The 22,925-nt window shown below is 45.0% G+C and overlaps 1 protein-coding gene across 1 annotated transcript in view; it reads left to right on the top strand.

The window, feature by feature from the left end:
• YJEFN3 (YjeF N-terminal domain containing 3) overlaps window positions 1–22,925 on the top strand; it is a 34,680-nt gene extending 11,755 nt beyond the window's left edge. The window contains exons 3-6 of the mRNA XM_084826030.1: window positions 6,227–6,337; window positions 9,760–9,873; window positions 13,766–13,916; window positions 20,987–22,925. Coding sequence (XP_084682156.1) covers window positions 6,227–6,337; window positions 9,760–9,873; window positions 13,766–13,916; window positions 20,987–21,186 — 576 coding nt within the window. The 3' untranslated portion in view covers window positions 21,187–22,925. The remainder of the gene's footprint in view (window positions 1–6,226; window positions 6,338–9,759; window positions 9,874–13,765; window positions 13,917–20,986) is intronic.

Below are 22,925 nucleotides of genomic sequence, written 5' to 3'. Positions count from 1 at the left end.
AAGAAAATTGGAGATCTCAAGGGAACGTTTTGTGCAAAGACGGGCATGATAAAGGACAAAGAAGGCAGGGACCTAACAGAAGCAGATGAGATTAAGAAGAGGTGGCAAGAATACACAGAAGAATTATACAGGAAAGATCTTAATGTCCCTGATAGCCATGATAGTGCGGTCACTGAACTTGAGCCGGACATCCTAGAGAGTGAAGTCAAGTGGGCCTTAGGAAGCATTAGTAACAACAAAGCTAGCGGAGATGACAGTATTCCAGCCGAGCTATTTAAAATCCTAAAAGATGATGCTGTTAAAGTGCTGCATTCAATATGCCAACAAATCTGGAACACTCAACAGTGGCCACAAGACTGGAAAAGGTCAGTTTACATTCCAATTCCAAAGAAGGGCAACGCCAAAGAGTGTTCAAACTACCGCACAATTGCGCTCATTTCACATGCCAGCAAGGTGATGCTCAAAATCCTACAAGCTAGGCTTCAGCAGTATGCGAACCGAGAACTACCGGAAGTACAAGCTGGGTTTAGAAGAGGCAGAGGAACTAGAAATCAAATCGCCAACATTCGCTGCATCATGGAGAAAGAAAGAGAATTCCAGAAAAACGTCTATTTCTGCTTCATTGACTACGCTAAAGCCTTTGATTGTGTGGATCACAACAAACTGTGGCAAATTCTGAAAGTGATGGGAGTACCAGACCACCTTACCTGTCTCCTGAGAAACCTGTACGAGGGTCAAGAAGCAACAGTAAGAACCAGACATGGAACAACCGATTGGTTCAAAATTGGGAAAGGAGTACGACAAGGCTGCATATTGTCACCCTGCTTATTTAACTTATATGCAGAGTACATCATGAGAAATGCCGGGTTGGATGAATCAGAGGTCGGAATTAAGATTGCTGGGAGAATTATCAACAACCTCCGATATGCAGACGATACCACCCTAATGGCAGAAAGCAAAGAGGATCTCAAGAGCCTCTTGTTGAGGGTGAAAGAGGAGAGTGCAAACACTGGTTTGAAACTCAACATTAAAAAAACTAAGATCATGGCATCTGGCCCCATCACTTCCTGGCATATAGAAGGGGAAGAAATGGAAGCAGTGACAGATTTTACTTTCTTGGGCTCCAAGATCACCGCAGACGGTGACTGTAGCCATGAAATTCAAAGACGCTTGCTCCTTGGGAGGAAAGCTATGGCCAACCTAGACAGCATAGTAAGAAGCAGAGACATCACCTTGCCGACAAAGGTCCGTCTAATCAAAGCTATGGTTTTCCCAGTAGTAATGTATGGCTGTGAGAGCTGGACTATAAGGAAGGCTGAGCGCCGAAGAATTGATGCTTTCGAACTGTGGTGCTGGAGAAGACTCTTACGAGTGCCCTGGACTGCAAGGAGGTCAAATCAGTCCATCCTAAAGGAAATCAACCCTGAGTGCTCATTGGAAGGACAGATACTGAAGCTGAAGCTCCAATATTTTGGCCACCTAATGCGAAGAGAAAACTCCCTGGAAAAGACCCTGATGCTGGGAAAGACTGAAGGCAAAAGGAGAAGGGGACGGCAGAGGATGAGATGGCTAGATAGCATCACCGATGCAATGAATATGAATTTGAGCACGCTCCGGGAGAGAGCGCAGGACAGGAAGGCCTGGCGTGCTATGGTCCATGGGGTCACGAAGAGTCGGACACGACTGAACGACTGAACAACAACAACAACAACTTGCTTCCACATCAGTGGCTCCTTTTGACGTTGACCAGAGTGCATTTCATCCTTCCGCCCCTTCCTTTGGCATGTTGTTTTTGGATGCTTTGGGTTAGGGATGTACGAAAGTCACTTACCTTTTAACGAAATTGATTCGAGGTGGGGGGGAGGCACTCCGTCCCTCCCCCCGAAATTCTGGCCGGGGGGGGAGGCGCTCTGTCCCTCCCCCCCAAAATTCTGGCCGGCCGGCTCCACTCCACAGGGATTCTGCGGAGCTGCCAGCCGCTGGCTAGCAGGGACGCAAATGGCGGAGGCCATAGCTGCCGCCGTTTGCGTTCCTGCAGTCAGCCGTGATAGGCTACGTAAATGTTTACGTAGCCTATCACGGCTGACTTAAAAGGAAAAAAAACACGCATATGCAAATGGTGGCGCCCATGGGCGCCGCCATTTGCGTTCCTTATTTTACACGTCTTAGTCTACGTAAACATTTACGTAGACTAAGACGACGAAAATAAGGGGAACACAAACAGCGTAGCGTCTACACTGTTTGCATTCCCCTTATTTTCGCCATCTTAGTCTACATAAATGTTTACGTAGACTAAGACGTGCCAAAATAAGGAACGCAAATGGCGGCACCCATGGGCGCCACCATTTGCATACGCGCGTTTTTTTTCTTTCTTTTAAATCAGCCGTGATAGGCTACGTAAATCCGCCACTGAACCACTGCCGAACTGCCGCCGCTGCCGCCAGGAAGATCCGCCCAAGGTAAGTCCCGTCCCGGGGCGGGGGCGGGGTGGCAGACCGTTCCACCACCGATTTCGGGGGGCCTAATATGCTGGCATTCGGCCTCCACGAGATTCGTGGCGAAATTCTCTGACATCCCTACTTTGGGTACCGTTTATTTACCCTAGCTGGGTGTTTTAATTGATCGCAGGCTTGCCACATCATCTTATAAGATTACGACTTCTCTGCGGAGGAAATGCCAGGTGGTTTCCAAAGTCTGGCATTGGCCAGTATGAGGGAGAAATAGGAACTCCCTACCTGCCCCCCCAGGAAAAACACAATGCATTGCCAACTTTTAGGCCTATCCATTTTTTTTTTGTTTGCTAAGGTCGGAATCAGTTATTTTTGTTATAGATGCCAAGTGTTTTGCACTGTGGTGGTGAGGTTTTTTGTTTTGTTTTTGACTACAATTAATCTCACAAGCTCCATCTTTTGAATTTAGCAAAATCTGCCAGCGTCTAGACTCTGAACCACCCCAAACCAGTAGGCTCTGCTCACTAGGCCACATTCCCTGGCTAATTTTACAATTGCAAATTGGCAACACTCATTAAAAGTGATTTCTTTACAGCACTAGTTTGAAACCCATGCCTAAAGCAGTTGTGTTTTAATGAATATAGTGCCATTATTCTCCTCCAAAATTCCCTTCTTAGGAATGTGTAGCAGGTTGTGCGTCCTCAGTTGCAGTTTTTAAAAAAGGTTTGGAAACCCATTTGGGCCAAATGGCTTTTAATTTATGTGATTTTATTAGTAATGCTGCTGTTTGTTTTATGTTTTATTGCTGTGGCTCTGGAAATGGGGTTTTATTGTAATGTGCTTTGTATTTTAAAATTTTAAAGTTATATTATATTATTATATTATTGGGATATATATGTCTGTTTGCTTTCCTGGGTGGAAAGGTGGCTTATAAATATTTACATGTTATAAAAATAATTTAAAATCAGAGAATTAGGATTCCATGGTCCTAATTAACATGGAGAGAGCACATTTTTTTTAATACTGTTACATATTTTGCTACTAATGTGGAGGAACAAGGATACTGATGCCCATCCTCCAGAATCACGGGACAGTATAATTCAGCCTTCCCTCGGGCTTCTAAGGGCTTCTCCATATGCAGCTTTTATCCTGCGATTGAGATTGGTCACTCATGGAAGTTTGCGGGTCCTTTACATGATGTCATCAACCTCCAGGGCATCTCCCGCGCTAAATGGCCTTTATCCCACTTTTTAAAAGATCGGAGATAATGAGCTTTCAAATTACCATGCGTTACACTCCCTCATAAAAAGAGGAAGTTACACAATAAGAGGTGCTAGACCACAGCACCATCTAGTGGCTATCTAATGAAACATATAGAATACACAGATAAGGGGAAAAGGGGGCAGGGGGAAGGGCAGTGCATGTAAAGAGAGCCTATTGTGATCCTGCATTTAAAACGAAAGCAGAAAGCCCCGGTAAAGGTGCAGGGTTTTAGTCTGGTGTAGAAATGCTCTAAGATATCAGCACACTCAATGAGCCATGAGGAATAGAAACTTGTGCCTTTTTTTATGTATCTACATAGCTGCCCTGTTTAATGTGTAAAGCATTACTTTATATCAACAAAGGTACATGGATGAGAGTCAGCCCTTCCTCTTTCTTCCATTAGACTCCTATTTCAGGGGCAGGACATCTTGCAGGGTTGTCTGAAAGGCTACAGTGACAACTGTAGTCAATGAAAATGATTAACAGGATGTTTAGAACACACTGTCATTGGAATCAAAATAACATTTCCCTTGATTCTGCCTTCCTGTATTCTTTTGGGATTGCCCTCTGCGCTGCATTCCTCTCCTTCTGGATTCCCCTTGATGAACTAGGAGAATTTCTTAAATTTAATTCCAGAGGAGGAGCAGGCACACTTTGCTACTCTTCCAGTTAATTTGCATCTTACCCCACTCTACTAATGTGGACTGAGAATACAATAGAGTAAAAAAGGAATGAATCTGAGCAACTGAGGCTCTTAAGAACTTAAGAAGAGTCCTGCCAGATCAGAGCATCCAATTCAGCATCCTGCCCCACACTAGCCAGCCAGATGCCCTAGAGAGGCCCACAAATGGGGCATGAATGCAATAACACCCTTCTGCTAGTGGACCCCAGCAATTGGTATTCAGAGGCATGCTGCCTCCAATACTGGAAGCAAGACATTTATTCGATTTGTGCCCTGCTTTTCTCCCACAAAAACGGCACTCAAGGTGGCCTTCAGTCACAGGAGCTAACAAAAATTAAAATAAAAACTTAATTAAAACAATAAAATGAATACATTAAAAACACAATAATAATAGAATGAAAACAGCAAAGATCTTGAAACCTGGGCCGTTTCATAAGGGGGAAGGCAGTCTTTCGGACATCTTGGTCCAAAACCTTAAGGGGCTTTAAAGATCACAACCAGCACTTTGAATTGTGCCCAAAAGCAGACCAGAAGCCCGTGAAGCTGTTGTGACGAAGGGGGTCACGCGCTCCCTGTACCCGGCCCCCGTGAACAGTCTGCAGTCTGGGCCAGCTGAAGTTTCTGAACACTTTTCAAAGGCAGCCCTACGCAGAGCGCATCGCAGTCATCCAAACGGGATGTCACTAAGGCGTGTGTGACCGTGGCCTGGTGAGATGTCTCTAGGAACGGGCACAGTTGGCGCTCTCGCCTCAGCTATGCAAGTATACTCCTGGCCACCGCTAAGACCTGGGTGTCACATTCCTTCATCCTCCCCCTTCGCAATCAACACAATCCAGGATACCAGGCTTCAGGCGTACTTTATTAGTTAACGACCAGCTTCCTTACAAATGCAAATTCTAGGAAACTTTCAGACTGCAGTGGAAACAGCTACTCCACACAATTCCGAATATCAATAGAGGAACTAAGCGGAACTTATTGCCGGCAGTTTGAACAAGAACTTCTGGACCAGACTAGCTTAAGAGGGGATGCCCCTTCCTTACAATTGTGCCCTCCTACATAGGCTCTCACACATAGCCAACCATTTTAGCTTTTTAGTCTTTTATCTTTGCAGTTTTAAATCTGTATTCTAAATCTCTGCATTGCTGCTAAGTTTTATTCTGGTTGTATTGTTATATTGTGGTTTTCATGCTTTTATATTTTATATTGCTTTACTGTGTGCTTTTTGGTTTTAATTTTTGTGAACCGCGCAGAGAGCTTCAGCTACTGGTGGTATAGAAATGAAATGTATAAACAAACAAACAAACAAACCTGGAGGAGCGTCTGAGCTCTGCCTATAACTTTTCCCGCTTCGCTCTGCGACGGACCCTAGCATCCCTCCAGCCACACCCCTCACTCTCCTCCTGCCCCAAGACCTGGGGTCTCATGGAGGAGGAAAGGGGGGCCCCTTCAGGCTGAGCCATCTGTGAGCCAAGGTCAGGGAAAGAAGGCCTTGCCATATCTGAGCTCACTAGGGAGGGAGCCCCCCCCCCCTTCTGGCTGTTCCCATTCTGAGCCTGAGCTACTAGCTATCTCCACACGCTCAGATTCATTCCTGACACGGGGCATCCAGGTTCAGGGCTGAGTCCAAGAGTACAGCCAAACTGAGATCCTGAGTCTTCAGGGGGAGTATAACCCCACCCAGCACAGGTTGAGTCCCTATTCTCCATCATTTAATGATGCACTTATGTGAAAATGTGCTCTTCGTGCCCTGTGTTTTACTGCTGCAACTGTTCGGAGCCAGAGTCCCATCGCTTGTTTCCTGCACCCTCATTTTGTGGGCATCTTGTTCCAGGTTTTCCCTCGAAGGTCTTTGCCAAAGAAACAGCCGACATTGCTGGTGGTCTGCGGCTGTGAACAGAATGGGGCGATCGGCCTGGTGTGTGCCCGGCATCTGCGTGTGTTTGTAGGTACCTCTTCATAAGTTAATCTTCAATGGGTCTCCTTTGGGATTGCTCATAACTACTGTGGCTCAGCAGTGGTGACTGATGGTGGAACAACAGACTGCCTCAGGACGTGGTGGGCTTTCCCCTGGAGATGTTCAAGCAGAGGCTGGACTAACATCTGTCAGGCAGGGGCAGTGGCCTGGAGGTCTGAACCCGAGGCTCAGATCTGCTGGCAGCTGCTGTTGGGAGCAAGGGAAGGAGAGTCGAGCCTTTGCATTGCTCATCAGCTGTGCAGCAAAGGCACCCCTTTTTCTTTTTTCTAAACTCTTAAGCAAGGAGAAGTTGGGAACTGCACTTTTGCACTCATGCGCTGAAATTTATGTTGGTCCCCCCTGCCCCCATACACTGTTCCTGGAAAAGGAAATGGAAGCTCTGTTGTTTTCCTTCCTAGAAGCACTTGCAGTTTCATTTCTCAGAGCTTTTCCAGATGAGGCATTATTGCGTGCTCGACATTCCTCACTCACAGTTGTTTATGTATGCTGTCAGGGAGGCTTTGACTTGGATTCCTGCACCGTGAAGGGGGTTGGACTTGACGGTCTTGTAGGCCCCTTCCAACCCTACTATTCTGTGATTCTATAGGGATGCTCTGACTTGGATTCCTGCATTGAGCAGGGGGTTGGACTAGATGATCTTACAGGCCCCTTCCAACCCTACTATTCTATGATTCTATAGGGATGCTCTGACTTGGATTCCTGCATTGAGCAGGGGGTTGGACTAGATGATCTTACAGGCCCCTTCCAACCCTACTATTCTATGATTCTATAGGGATGCTCTGACTTGGATTCCTGCATTGAGCAGGGGGTTGGACTAGATGATCTTACAGACACCTTCCAACCCTACTATTCTATGATTCTATAGGGATGCTCGGACTCCTGCATTGAGCAGGGGGTTGGACTTGACGGTCTTTTAGGCCCCTTCCAGCCCTGCTATTCTATGATTCTATGACATTATAACCCTCCAGTTTCACTTCTGTTTTTTAAGAGCACTTTCAAGAGGGGAAAATCCAGTATTTTTGGCATTGCGAAACAAAGCACAAATCCCCACCAGGCACCAGTGTAACTGCATTATTCCACTATTCCACAGTGCCACTTAGAGCTTATGTGGTGGAAAGTACAAAAAGGCAGGAAAGGAAAATAACTTCATGTAGATCTTAATTCTGCAATGAAATCGGAAGTAGAAACAGTGGGTTAAACAGCTTTGTCTGGAAAAGCTCTCAGTACAGAAGCTATTGGTGCAGAAAGAGCATCAGCAGTTGAGCTACTGGTCTGCCTCTGGTGTAAGTATGTGTTTGTTTTACCTTTATTGTAATCAGTTGAGAGGCTGCTTTATACCTGAAAAGGGTCTATCAGTGTTTGAAATAGATAAAAGCATGAAGCTGTCAGGTGGGAACCCCCCCCCCCCACATACACACACACACACTCGTGCTCACTGCATTTTCATCTGAGCTGGTCTTCCATTGGGGGTTGGACTTGATGGTCTTACAGGCCCCTTCCAACCCTACTATTCTATGATCCTATGATTCCATCTTCACCTGTAGGCTATGATTGTGCTTGGCCCGAGGTGGGATGTTGTACCTCTTTCAGCCGAAGAGCCCAGTTCAATTTCAGAAACGCTCTTGAGGATAAATGAAAAAGAATTCTCTGTCCCTGCTAAGACTAAAAGTACATTGTTGTTAACATTTCTATAGCACCCCATAGCCGAAGCTCTCTGGGCGGTTTACAAAGATTAAAAAATTAAAAATACAATATGCACAATTTAAAAACATAAAAAACATACAACAGACAGTATACGCAGAGACAGTTTATATCTAGAAACGACTTTGAACAATCAGACAAACCATAAAACTAATCCAGGATTGATTAAAACTCATCACATGCTGTCAGATGCCTGGGAAAAGAGAAAAGTTTTGACCTGGTGCCAAAAAGATAGCAGTGTTGGTGCCAGGTGGGCCTCGTTGGGGAGATAATTCCAAAATTGGGGGGCCACCACCGAGGAGGACCTCTCCCTAGTTGCTTTTCTGAGCCTTCCTTGGAGTAGGCACCCAGAGGAGGACCTATAGAATTTAGTTGCTGATTTTTCAAAGCTTTTGAAATTGCAAAGAGACTGCAGGAGGAAGTGAGAAGAAACGGGGTTCTGATTCGGAGGCAAAGCCTGCCTAGGCTTTGGAGAGGCACACAGAAATGGCGGATGTGTAGGGATGCTGTTCTGGTAAACGCTGAAAGCAACATTTCTCCAGTGTACAAAGCTCCTTGTAATCTCTTCCCCCCTAAACTGATCTTGCTTATAAATTGCTCCAGTTTAGTTTATTTCTACTTTGGTGTCGGTTCCATTTGTGTTGAATCTTGACTCCATCCCATCCCATTTACTGTGAATTGTTTTTAAAATACCCATAAAAATTGCATTTGAATGGTTCACATTTTCCCTCCATCTAAAATACGCATATTTGTGCATGTTTTATTGCCGAGAACCACATTGCAAAATTTGGAGAAGTACACTCTCTGGCTTTCTTCACACAGAGCTTTTATCCTGCAATTGAGATTGCTCCTTCAGGGAAGTTTGTGGGCTCTTTACATGATGCCTGTGGGATGGCATAAATATTGTAAATGGAAGCATACTTAGCTACCCCAGAATATAATGAGGCAATCTGTCAGGGATGCTTCGACTTAGATTCCTGCACTGAGCAGCGGGTTGGACTTGATGTCTTATAGGCCCCTTCCAACCCTACTGTTCTACGATTCTATGACACCGTGACCCTTCAGGGCGTCTCCTGCACTGAATGCCCTTGGTTCTGTTTTTAAATAGATCGCAGATAATGAGCTATCAAATTACCCCACTGTGTTCCGCTTGAGTTCCTTCCCTGAAAAGAGTTAAAGCGGCAAGAAGAGGAGTGAGATCCATGAAAGATAATGGAAGACTCAGCTACGGGGAGAAGGGGGGCAGGGGGAAGGAAGCGCATGTAAAGGAAGTCAGTGGTGATCCTGCATTTAAAATGGAAGCAGAAAGCCCCGATTTAAATGCAGGATTTTAGGCTGGTGTAGAGATGCCCTCTGAAGGACCGCTACATTCCCATCTGTGTATTTCTCTGAGAATTGCAAGTTAGGTCAGTTGGTGTAACAATGTGAACAGAAAGAAATTCTCCAGCAACCCTATACTCTCTTCTTCTGTTATACCTCTGCTTTGTCCTCCATTCACTTCTCTTGAAATCCAGTTTAAGCAAAATGTCTAAGCTGTTTTTTGGAGTGAACACATGCAGAATTTGCTTCAGCTGTTGTTGCTGTGGAGGCTGAGAAAGCCAACATGAGTTCTTAACGATAAATTGAGTCAGGTAACGTTATTTCTCTTTCCCATTCTCTCGGAGCTCACTTCGCATTTTCCATTCCAGGAATATGAGCCAACGATATTCTATCCCAAGAGGTCTTCTAACCCCCTTTACCGGGATTTCACCACACAGTGCGAAAAGATGGACATCCCTTTTCTTTCATATCTACCGATGGAGGTGAGCAAAAGTATTTGATTGTCTTTGCTAAGAGAGCCAATTATAATCCTAAAACTACATTCACAAGAATCAATTTTAGAGTCTTTTATGAGTAAAAATGACCAGCTATTATGGACTGGGAAGGGGGATGACTTTCCCTTTGGGCAGACCGCCTTCTTTACAAGGGTCTCCCCCCACACACACAAAAAAGAATTACTGATAGCCTGCCACTGGTTAGGAAGATACTCCTGACACTTCCTAATCTGTCCAGCTGGTTCAGCCCAGCTTTTTATTGTTGTTGTTGTTGTTGATAATGATAATAGATTTTTGGGGCTTCTCAGCATTTAATTTTTTTCTTGTGTCAGTTTAACGGAAAACAATGCAGAAAGTTTTAATTATAGTTTTTTTGTTTTGTTTTTGAGTTAGAAGCTTTTATATGTACACACACACTTCAATAGAGTAGACAACACATCAGATTTTCCCCCCTTATGTTTTCTTGGCTGGCCCCTTGTCCTGGGCACTTAATGCTGAATGATTCCAGCAAGGAGCTACAATTTGAATGCTGGGTTCAGTTTCTGAATTGTCCATTCACTTCTATGAAGATGAGTAGGTACGCAAGTTATTTAATGGTGAGGCAAGAACATTGTATTATCGGGGTGGGTGACTGGGGCGGTTGGTTGGCTTGCTTCCTTCTTCTTGAGTTAGAACTCCACCGCTGCACACCGTCATGTACACAATTGTTTTAAGTTCCTTTTTTTTCCCTTCTTTTTTGTAAACTGCCTTGAGAAGCTTTTGCCTTTAAAGTTTGGCATAAAAATATATTAAATAAATAATGAAAACATAATATTGCATATGACATATCTATGTATTTAAAAATACATAAAACTAAAATACAGGCATCTTCAACATATTATTTAACAAAATGTCTTTTTATATAGGCAGTGAAAAATCAAATCACCAGTAGTTCACTGTAATTGCAAATATTTATAGCCACCCCAAATAATTACTCCAGAGTCTAAGTACACAATCTGACCAATACAAACCTGAATTGTCTCATTATATTCTGGGGTAGCTAAGAATGCTTCCATTTACAATATTTGTGCCACTGAAGAAGAAAGCAAGATTGATTGATTGATTTATATTTATTGCATTTATATCCCGCCTTTTTTCCTCTTGCAAGGAACCATCTGGCATATTGGTTCATCAGTGCCTGTATCAAAGGACATTTTGAAAATGCTTATATTTTAAATAGCTTATTTTTGTTTATTATTTTATATATGGGGGTACATGTATATTCATATGTGATAATAAATTATTTTGTGTTGCATTGTTTTTCCTGACCTTCATATTATTTTCCATAAATTTGTAAAATCATATCCATTCAGGGACTGGAATTCTATTACATTTGAAAAAAAAGAGGATTAACCAACCACCCTAGTAGCCCTTTGAACCTCTATGCAAACATTCCATCCCATGTTATCTTTAAAAACAGTCCATAGGCCATGGGTTTTGCTAGGCATTTAAAAGATTTGGGGCCCTGGCCCATAGGACGCAAATTGGCATAACATTTGCAAATGCTTGTTTATATTGATGCACGCAAATTTAAAAATAATGACTAGGATTTAGGGCACAATCCTATGGGAATAGTAGGCCATCTCTGAACTTGGAGACGACTGACTATCCAATGAAGGGCAGATGGAGTGCAGAGGGGATCTTCTCCTCTGTGGTCCAGCTGCCCTGCATCTTTGGCTAGACAGCTGATTTCGGCTGGCTAACTGGGGCGCCTCAGAGTGGGGGGCGGGGGGAGGCTGGACAGCGCATAGGAAGAGTCGTAAAGGCACTTCCATGGTCCCCCCCTGCCCCCAGCAACACCCCCTTTTCGGCCGCTCCGCACTGCTCTTCCAAGCGCAGAGATAGGGATGACTCTCACCGCCTACGTGGCGGCGGGGGAAGGGGCAGGGAGTCAGATTTCTGGGAACCAAGCCCAGAGCGCTGTCTCCAAGCTTGGTTCCCAGAAACTGAAAAATCCTATAGTTGTGTAGATGCTGTCTAGCAGCCATAGGATTGCACCCTAACTTACATTTCACAGGAGGCAAAATCAGCCAATTAATTTCTCATTCAAATCAGCGGAAATAAAATAAGGAGCACCCTTACCGGGGACAAACATGACTCCCAATTAAATGCCTGTTTTTAGAACAATTTAGTCCCGACTTCCTGGAAACTAACTGAAGGAAAAGTTTTTGGTTACTGGTTCAGTACAAGGATGTATACGAAACATGTTAGATCCCATTTGCTTGCTGGCTGCTAGCATTGCACGCTTGTGCGCACACACAGACGCGCGCGCGCACACACACACACACACACAGAGTTCCTTTTTTCTTTTTAAGGCTTCAGCTTTGCAGGTTTGCTAAATCTCCATGAAACCGAAGCCGATCGCTGTAATCTTGTGGTGTTTGCTTGGGATAAAGCCACCCACCCTTCTGGAGGGTACAAATTTAGGGATCAAGTCAAATCAGATGTTACTATTGAAACAATAGATCATGGGAAAAATAAAACAGGGCTACGTCAAACATTTGCTTGCTTGCCGACCGAAAATATTGGCAAGAAAAGCCCTGAGCAGCCTTGCCATCTTATCAAGCTTGTTACAGCGGTTGTTCCCCTGACTGGCAGCTAGCTCAGTCCCTCCCCCATCCTGCTGTGTTAAGGTGTTGTTCTCCTAAACAGAATGCTTCCAGGCAATCAGGGATCACATAATGAATGCGATGATGGCCAATCAATGTAGCCAATCAGAGTTCACTCTGTGATGACATCACGGTGAGCAAATGAAACTGATTTAGAGCGATGGCAGTACTTCTGAGATTAGTCACACATGGGAATGAGGGAATCCTCCCCGCCCCCCTCTGCATTTTGTTTCTGTATTGCTTCAGAATTCACTCTGCCTGGCATTAATTCCTCCTCAATTCTGGTTTAACTAGGAGAATTTCTGAAATAAATTCAGGAAATGTAGCATGTTCCAAGTTTCGCATCATTCAGTTCTTTCCTTGTTAGAATGTATGTTCTGCCTCTACCTATAAGAGGATGTGTGTCTCTCTGTCACTACCATGACGCCAAGTCCATGAAACCCATCTTGTATCTTGATGCAATGGTATGTCTAGTTGCACCAGGATTTGTTTTCAGGGAGCGGGGAGAGGAATGGAAGGACTGAAACCAACAGCAAATCATATATGCACAGTACTCCGGAGAAAACCTGGAAACAAAAAATTGGACGACAGAGCATTCCTAATACATTGAGGCTTGGTACATTTGGAATTCTGAGACATGTTCGGAGATTTTTGGAAGGCTCTCAATATAATTGATTGCCCCCACCTTGGGTTTTCTATAAAACCCAGCAGCCACGTCAAGTACCTGAGTGTGAAGGGAGACATACATTCTAAATCAACCATCCCCAACCTGGTGCCTTCCAGATATATTTGGCTACATGGTGGGTGATGGAAATTGTATTCCCACACATCTAGAAGGCACCAGGTGGGGGAAGGCCGCTGTAGACAGAGCTGCCCTTTATATGTAGGTTGTAGGCTTTGGAAATAGAGTCAGTGGAATTCCTGTTTATGGACTTGCATCCTCCTTTCCCTCCACATTGCCCATGTTCACATGGACATAATAAAATGATGCAAAGAAAAAAGCAGCTTGGATGGAATTGCTGTTTTACTTGCATTGAGGTTCTCCTTGTGCTGTGCTTTATGTGTGTGTGTGTGTGTGCACGTATTCTCCCAAACTCAGCACAAAAGGGATCCTGCCTGATGAATCCTACTCCTGATCGCATCAAAATTACCCTTTTCAAAATAGTGGTTTATCAATGGAAGCCTCTGTAGCTGTGTTACAGCTGGGTGTTCTCTCTTTTGCTCCCTGGCAGGTTCAGCTAATCAGCGATGCCTACAACCTGGTGGTCGATGCTGTGCTCGGTGTGGAAGCCACCCCCGGTGAGCTGTCTGAACCCTACAGCACTATTTTGGCAACCCTGAAGCAGATCCGAATCCCTCTCATCAGTCTGGACATCCCCTCTGGTAAAAATGCCTTGCACCATTTGTTCTCCCTGGCTCTGTTTGGTGTGTTAGGTCACCCTGTTCTCACCCCAGTCGAATATCTATGCCATTGCAGTCTCTGATCAGCTTCTCCTCTGGGCCCTAGCTATGGATTACTCTTACAGAGCCGACCCTCCCATTAGGCAGTGGGCTGCCACTCAGGCAACTGGTTTTTGGTGTCACAAAAGGGCAGCAAACTGTGAGTTATTTGGTTTGTTGTTATTGTATTTTCACTGCCAGAGGCGGGAAGAGGTACTGGTGTTATGGGGGGGGGGGGACACACAAAATGGCTTGACTTGGAAACTGTGCACCTTGACTTGAGGGGTGAATGCATGGGGGGGGGGTGTAAAGTGCACCATTTGCTACTCTGCTTCAAGCAGCAAAATGTCTTGGCCCTTCTAGCCAAATCTTTGCAGTGCATGCCTTATCTACCAGTTAGTCTTCTACAAGCCAGGCTATGTATGGATAGGGCATGACTGACAATGTCCTTATTGTTCCATGGGCTTATTCTGCCCTGTGATTTCTTGCACCCTCATTCTGGCTTAACAAGGAGAATGCCTAAAATCTAATTCCAGAATTTGTCTTAGTTTTGTTTCCTTCTTTTCCCTTCCTCTGTTACATTTGTGCATTGATAAAATACTCCCCCACCCAAAGAAAAAAGAACAGCCTGGGGGGGTCTTTACACAAGCGATTTATTGCATGCTTCTGATTGGCCACTGACGGAAGTTTGCGGGTCAATTACACGACATCATCAACCACCAGCGGCCCTCCCGTGTTTTCCAAGCATTTTGGCGGATTAATTTGAAACGGATATAAACTAGTAACAAATAGATCCGTTTTGTATTTCTACTTATAAAGAGGTAGAATAAGAGGAGCTAAATCACAGTGCCATCTAGTGGCTGTAGAAATGAAACTTATAGAATTCGCGGATAAAGCGGGGGGAAGGGAGGGGAAGGGAAGCGTGTGTAAAGGGCTTATCTGTTTCCCAGAAAGATTCCGGAAGCCGAGGCCCTGGTAAAATTGTGGGACAAAAGGCCTCTGTGTAGAGAAGCTCCTGATGACATCATATCTGTAATTGCCACAAGGTGCTTTTTGCATCTCCTCACCCTTCCTTTCCCTGATGCATCCATGTACGCTCGAGTATTGGAGAAAAACCACATGCAAAGGATGTCAAGATTCCTTTTGCCCCTGCTGAAACTTCAAACGCCAAATCAAACACAGACAACAGGCTTCAATCTACGGGCTTTAATCCATTTAACTAAATGGGTCTTACAGATGCAAATTCTCAGTGACTTCCAGTCTACAAAGGAAATGCCTTCAGGGGTATCAACAGAAGGCTACGAAAGTTGCCCACCATTTGAAGAAAAGGCAGGCTCACTATCCTAACTTAAGGGGTGGGAGGAGGAGATCTCCCTCTATCTGGTGAGGCCTCTAATTGCCGCTGTTCACACCTGGCCAATCGGGCAGACCGCCTAAGCTCTGCCGCGACCATCTCTCTCTTGGCTCTGTGCCTGCGCCTGGCATCTAAGAATTCAGGCTCTCCAAGCCCCGTCTCTCCCTGTTTGCTATCTCTCACAGGGGAAGGGTGAAGAGGGGCTTTCTCCGTCCAGCTGGGCCTTTGAAGCCTGAGGAGTGTGCCTAGCCATGTCTTGCCAAGTCTGGGAAATTTCCTCCCGCATGTTTTGCGGCTCCTCTTCAGAATCTGAACTACTCTGCCACTCCCTGCCTTCAGAGGCAACCCTGACAAAGGAACTTGCATTTTTGCAACCTTTACTTTCTCTGAAGGCCCTTTGTATCACTCAGTTCTATTGTGTAAATACCTTTGGTTGCTATTTGCTTGCTTTAAATTACCAGTAAACTGTTGTGGTTAAACCCTGTGTCTGGAGCGTCAATCACCCCATGTCTACAGCCTAAACCCTGTTACTGGGAAGGGGAAGTTTAAAAGAAGGAAGGTGGGACTCTTAAGGAGGCAAGAGAGCCTTAAGGGGTTGCTCAGGGGTCCAGGTCATAAGGGGAACCCTGACCACAGTATAAGGTTATAATTACATACTGTATATTATTACTGTGTACAATATTACCTTCTTGGGAATGCTTGTTGGAAAAAGTATGGTTTCAGGAGGGGCCAGAAATCCAAAAGGGCTGATGCCCACCTAATTTGTAGAGGTGGGGAGTTCCAGAATGTGGGCGCTCTGACACTGAAGGCTCTATTCCAAGTAGAGTAGAGCCTTCAGTGGATTCCTGCATTGAGCAGGGGGTTGGACTCGATGCCCTTGTAGGCCCCTTCCAACCCTACTATTCTATGATTCTATTATTCTAAGTCATGATGGAGCAAACCTCTGAAATCTTGGGTACCACAGGAGGGTATCTCCCGATGAGCACAGCAACCAAACAGGCAGGTAGGGAGTCAGGTGATTTCTTAAGTATCCTGGTCCGGGGTTTTGTAAACAGGAGCCAAAAACGTGGCCTGGAAGCATACAGGCAGGCTGCGGAATTCCCTCCGCACAGGTGTAATATGCTGGCGATAAGCTGCTGCCGTTACCAGCTTGGCTGTGCCGTTCTACACCGACACTGCAGCTTCCAGGCCAGTCTCAAGGGCAGCCCCACGCAAAGCACGCTGCAGCAATCCACTTTTGAGTCGTAGTCTGACACAACTGGAGGGCACGAAGTTGGGGAAGGCTACTCTAATGGAAGGCTTGCGCTGGCAGAATTTATCGGTGTAAATCTTTTGGCCTGGCTCCTCCCTTCCTCCCCCCCCCATTCTCTGAGGGAGCATCACTAGTTACACCTGGGGTCAGCTTACTCACTCACCCACTTGTTTGTCCTTCAGTCCCCCCCCGGCAAGTTCCAGCTGAGTGCCCTGGCACAAACAGTAGCCGTCTGGAGATGAGGGCTCTTTTGGAAGTCAATCTAGCTAGAAGAAGGAATCCGTCTCCCTAAACCGAGACATGATGTCATATTCAAACACACTTTGCTGTGTCTGGCGGGCAGCAGCTTGGGGCCTGGTTTCGCCATCAAGGAGAGGAATTCGCTCCATGGAAGAAGAAACAGGCAGATGTGAGAGGTCTCACACACACACCCCTCAAGGCCCCCCAAAAAGCTTACTTCCCACTGGCACTAGGCCAACGGGTCCACTTGATGTGGAGCATAATTTAATCTCAGGAAGGGTTACAGCTCAGTGGTACGATACTTCCTTTGCATGCAGGAGGTCCCAGGTTCAATCACTTGAATTTCCAGGTATGGCTGCGGGAAAAGGTCTGTCTGAGCCCCTTGAGAGCTGCTGCCAGTCCATGCAAAACACGGGTGCGAGGATGCTACTGTACTCATGTCCATTAAAACAATCTAAAACAATAAAACAGTTAAAACAGTGTGCATCTTTAGGGAATTCAATTGGCCCTCAAAGGCTTTGGTGAAAAGCCATGTTTTAACTTGGCGTCGAAATGAAACCAATGGACATGCCAATCAGGACTCCAAGGGGAGGACATTCTGCAGCCAGGGGGCCACAGCAGAGAAGGCCTTCTCCCACATCCCACCACAGTGTATGTCTCATACTGGCGGGACGCAGAGGAGGGCCCCTCCAACAGATCTCAATCCTCAGGCAGGCATATACAGGGAGAGGCACTCCCTCAAATATTGAGGTCCCAAGCAGCTTCTTATGTTCTTAATTCCCCATGCTAGCTGGAGATTGTTGGGAGTTGTAGGACTTTTTTCTGTCAAAGCATGCATAGAATTGCACCTTAATTTATGGTTCTTCTTAGGTTCTTAATTTATGGCATTTGCTGCTGCAAGCTGCAGTGATCCCCATTGGGTTAGAGGGAGTTTTAAGGATTCAACCTTTTTGTGCTGGTGGGCACATCTGGAATTTTGAGAACATGTGGTGAGCAGTCTCACCAAATGGCTACCATGGGGAGGTTTGCCCGTTCACAAAATGGCTGCCATCATGGGTGTGGCCCATCACAAAACACCCATTTCCCAAAAGGCAAACTGGTGAGGCTAAAAGAAAATTAATTTGCCCAAGAACCTAATTAGAAGGCAGAGGTGGGGTCTGAGTTTCAAAGGCAGAAATGGGCATGGAGGGTGTCTGCATTCCAAAACACAAAACCACTCTTTTGAATCCCCAGTTTTCTGTTCCAATGCCTACTTCACAGAAGGCAAACTGATGAGACAAGTGACGGTCAAGCAAATGCATACAAGGCAGAGGTAGGATCCGAGTTACAAACGCCAAATCACATAGTTACCACCACAAAATACCTATTTCACAGAGGGCAAGCTGGTGGTTCTCAGAGAAACACACACACAGGCAAAACATCCATCCACACTACACACCCACACCCAAAAGATAACCCCAAGGCAAAACACGCACATGCTATGTGTAACCCACTGGTATATTTTTCTTTAAGGATTCTGAGTGGGAATATTCCTGCACATGCTCAATAAAGGTGTGAGATAGGCACCATTTTAGGCAGCTACCAAAATTGCAGTGTGGAAGAAGCTTGCTTTCTCCTCCCTGTAAGATCCTGAACCCTTGAGACAGGGCTGTTTGCAAAGTTGTTCCTGTGTTGCTGAATCCTAGTCCATTTTTAGAAGATTGCTGTGGAGCTAGAGTGAACTGAGTAGAGACTGTTTTCCTTCTTCAGCCAGCAGAAAAATCAAGCTTCAGAGAGAAGTTTTATTTATATTTTTGTTGTGGACCCAAGCTAAAGACAGAACTTTGGGAGTGCTGTATTCTCTTTTATTGTTTTTTGGTGATACGTGAATTGTTATGCATGTAAAATTAGTACATGTGCATTATTATTGTTGTTTTTAATTAAGAAATTAAAAATATATACGTTCATTGTCCCTGCACAAGGCCTTTGCTGTGAGTCCTTTTAGAGACCCCAAATAAAAGGTTATATATACATGGGGGGGGGGGGACCGGGGACCAGGCAAACCACACACAAACACACACGACCCCATGAGCAAAACGCACACCACACCCCCAAAATGCAACATCCCCCTGGGGCAAAATGCATACTACACACAACTCGGGCCCAGAGGCATTCTTGGAAATAAAGAAGGCCCTGGAGGTTGGGACATCACTTTGCAGCATGCAAACTCCCAGTAATTTCTTTAAAGCAACCCTTAAAAGTAAAAAGAAATCAGAAAGAGCAGGGAGTCTGGTGGGTGCCAAGGGAGTTATCTGTGGGCATTCTGGCGCCCACAGGCACAATATTGGGGACCCCAGGATTCCACAAATCAGTGGGCCAGGCTATTTGCCATAGTAACAAACTGGAACCTCCTGAGCTGGGTTCTCCCCTGGGATATTTTGGCTCTGCCCTTGTGTCATGCTGGTGGGCTTCCCGGAGGCAACGGCTTGCCAGTGGGCTGCTGATCTAAGATGTAGAAAGATTCCCAACTTGATCCAGTGTAATGTAGTGGTGAGAGTGACGGACTGGGAGCCGGTAGAGCTGGGTTCTAGTCCTCACTCGGCCATGGAAGCTCACTGGGTGACTTCGGGCCAGTCACAGACTCTCAGCCCAACCCACCTCACAGGGTTGTTGTGGTGAGGATAAAACGGAGAGGAGGAGGATAATGTAAGCCACCTTGGGTTCCTTGCAAGAGGAAAAAAGGCGGGATATAAATGCGATAAATAAATAAATAAATCCAGCAGGGCCCCTCTTCAATACTTATCCATCTATCCATCGCTATTATTGAGTTTGGGTAAATGGAACCTCCACATACAGGGGCAGTCTACCTCCAATTACCAAGTGCTGGGGACAAGCAACAGTGCTTTCCAGAGGCATCTGGTGGGGCACTGTTGCTTCCGTGTTTGTTTAGTTTAGAATCATAGAATAGTAGGGTTGGAAGGGGCCTACAAGGCCATCTAGTCCAACCCCCTGCTCAGTGCAGGAATCCAAGTCAGAGCATCCCTGACAGATGGCTGCCCAGCCTCATCTTGAATGCCTCCATTGTGCGAGAGCCCACCGCCTCCCTAGGTCATGGTTTCCATTGTCGTATTGCTCTTACAGTTTATTTCGTTAAATATTTATTCAGTTCAATTCAATTCAGATCAGAGCCAGACGGGTATTCCAAAACAGGGAAGTACAATCCTTATTTCCATCTTTGGGCCAAGCTAGACCTTTGCTTCCAAAATCACAAGATCTGTCTAATGGGGCATCATTGATTGATTTAACTCTAGATCCAGTACAAAGTAAGTTAAATATTTATAAGCTCTCTCCCTGGACCAGATCCACCTAAAGTGACAAACGAAATACAAGTATAAAAATACAATCATATGGTACTGTAATAAAACTTTAGAATCGACATGTCCTTTTGTGTCACAGTTCTGCAACATCGTAATTTTAGAGATGGCAAATACTACACATCAAACCATACATGTGACAGCTGCTTTGGCCTTATTAACAATATGGGAAGACCAAAATGCTAAAGTGACACCTAAGGATTTAATTGAGTTCATGCTGATGGCAGCCTGAGGAATCATAGCAAAAAGTTGAAAAACTGCAGAATCTTTAACACTGAAATCATGGTATATAGAATTATGGCAAATAGCCATGGCAGAAAAATGGCCATACCAACTGAAGTTAGCCAAAGGCAAAGTCCAAATATCTAACTTTTATAAAATATGGCAGGATTTTATTCTATATATTGATCAGGGATATACACAGCAGTATTTATCAAAGCCTTCCCTCAGATTATGGAAAGGAGACTAAATATAAACTTGATATATTGAAGAATTATAATGAGAACATTTACACAGCCTATAGATTCCACTTATATCTTTGTAAAATAAAGTGGAGAAATATGAGTAGATGTCAAAGGTACTACTCTGTGTCAATAATTAGATTTAAATTTTATTTATTTATTTATATCTATCTAATTCCTCTTTCTTTTTTCTTGTTGTTGCTTTGCTTGGTTGCTTTTATTTTGGAAAACTAATAACATCTTTAAAAACAAACAAACTTTAAACCTAAAGTTTTCTTTAAAATTCATGTTCTCAACCCCTCTCTCTCTCTCTCTCTCTCTCTCTCTCTCTCTCTGTCTCTCTGTCTCTCCAGGGTGGGATGTGGAGACTGGCAGCAGTGACGGGATCAGCCCTGACGTCCTAATCTCCTTGGCTGCCCCCAAACAATGTGCTACACGGTTCATGGGCAAGCACCATCTGGTGGCTGGCCGTTTCCTACCTTACGACGTGCAGAAGAAATTTGAACTGAATTTGCCGGAGTACCCTGGCACGGAATGTGTTGTTTCTCTCTGAAGACCCTTGAGCACGTGGCAGCTTTGGGACCCCCCCCCCCCGGTTTGCTTATCTCAAATGGCAAGGTTGTCTGAAGTCCCCCGGTATTAACAAATTCCATATCTAGACTTTGGAATGTATATACACCATAACTGAATGCCAGAATTGTGTTGTTTAAGATCCCGGGAAAGCCATCTGGAGCTGCAGAACTCAAATCTGCCTAGCTCTCCTACCGGGGTCCTCTGGAAATTAAATTATAAAATTAATGTGTAAATGCATTTAAAAATAACTTTTAAATGATTCCCATAAAATTTTCAACCCAGATTTTATATTAGGCTCAAAGCAGAGGTGTGTGTGTGTGTGCGTTTCCCGTTGTAGACATATTCCTCCATTAAAACCATGCCTTTTCCTCTTCCCCCTTTCTTCCCCTTTGCCTCCTCTAAGAGCGTTTCTACACCAGCCTAAAATCCCGCATTTAAAATGGGGCTTTCTGCTTCTGTTTAAATGCAGGATCACGACGGACTCCCTTCACATGTGCTTCCTTCCCCCCTCCTTTTCCCCTTTATCTGAGTCTTCGATATGTTTCATTATACAGCCATTAGATGGTCCTGTGGTCTAGCGCCTCTTATTGTGCGTTTTCCTCTTTTCACAAGGGAACTCAAGCAGAACTCAAGCGCTGCCATTTGATAGCTCATTATCTCCGATCTTTTAAAAAACGGGACAAAGGTCATTTAGTGCAAGAGACGCTCTGGAGGTTGACAACGTCATCTAAAGGACCCACAAACTTCCGTGAATGAGCAATCTCAATAGCAGGAAAAAAAGCTCCATCTGGAGAAGCCCTAAGTCATCCTTTCCGTGGCGGGGGCGGGGGGGCGGGGGAGGCACATTCAATGATCACATGATAATGTGCAGAGATAGATGCCAGGGAACCTGAGTGGTGGAGCTGATGTAGTGGAACCTGCACCATTTTATTGTTTATTGGAAATACTCCCCACCCCCCTCCCAACACACTTTCTCACAATCATCACTGAGTATGATAAATACAATTTATATAGGTAAAAACTTTAGTTATGAGCAAATGGCTCCTTGGAATTGTGCTCTGACCCTGTTTGGGACAGAGGACTGTTTTGCTGAATTTCTCCAAGGTGAGGAGAAATTCTCCAGTAGTTACTCGGGAGTGAGGCTCACCCCTAGCAGCCTTAGCACATCTTCCTTTTTTCCTAAGGGCTGTTTTGTTGTGTCACTTGCTGCCACTGCAAGTGACAGCAGCCACGACTGGAGATGGCAGTCTGGCCACGATTCTGCAGGCTCTGCAGTGTCCCAGACCTCGCAGGGGGAGCTGCCTCAGAAACGTGGATGAGAAAAAGAAACGTCCAAGAAAAATGTCTTCTGTTAAATGTTGGCTCTGCTGTAATAAAAACAGCAGAAAGTCAGCATAAACTCATTTATAGGACAGCTACTGGAGACAAATAAAGTTTTCAGGACCTGTTTAAAGGTAAACCAAGAGGAGACTTGGTGAAGGTCAGAGGGGAAGGGAGTTCCAAAGATGCAGGGCTGTGCGCAGTCCAAAACTGACCAAATACTGATCTGTCCATGACAATGCAGTTACAAGAGACTCCTTTTACCCATGCAGAACGCCAAATCACGTGCATGCCCTACCATAGATGTAGGACTGATCCAGAAGCCCCCCCCCCCAATGCGCCATCCAGATGTACCTATTGTATCTCCCCATGACCAAAGTCTGGGAATAAAAACATTTG

The sequence above is a fragment of the Heloderma suspectum genome, chromosome Z, assembly GCF_057233095.1.
Source record: "Heloderma suspectum isolate Gila_16-S chromosome Z, 16-S_ref, whole genome shotgun sequence".
NCBI lineage: Eukaryota > Metazoa > Chordata > Lepidosauria > Squamata > Helodermatidae > Heloderma > Heloderma suspectum.
This window is presented reverse-complemented; position numbering and strand designations above follow the sequence as displayed.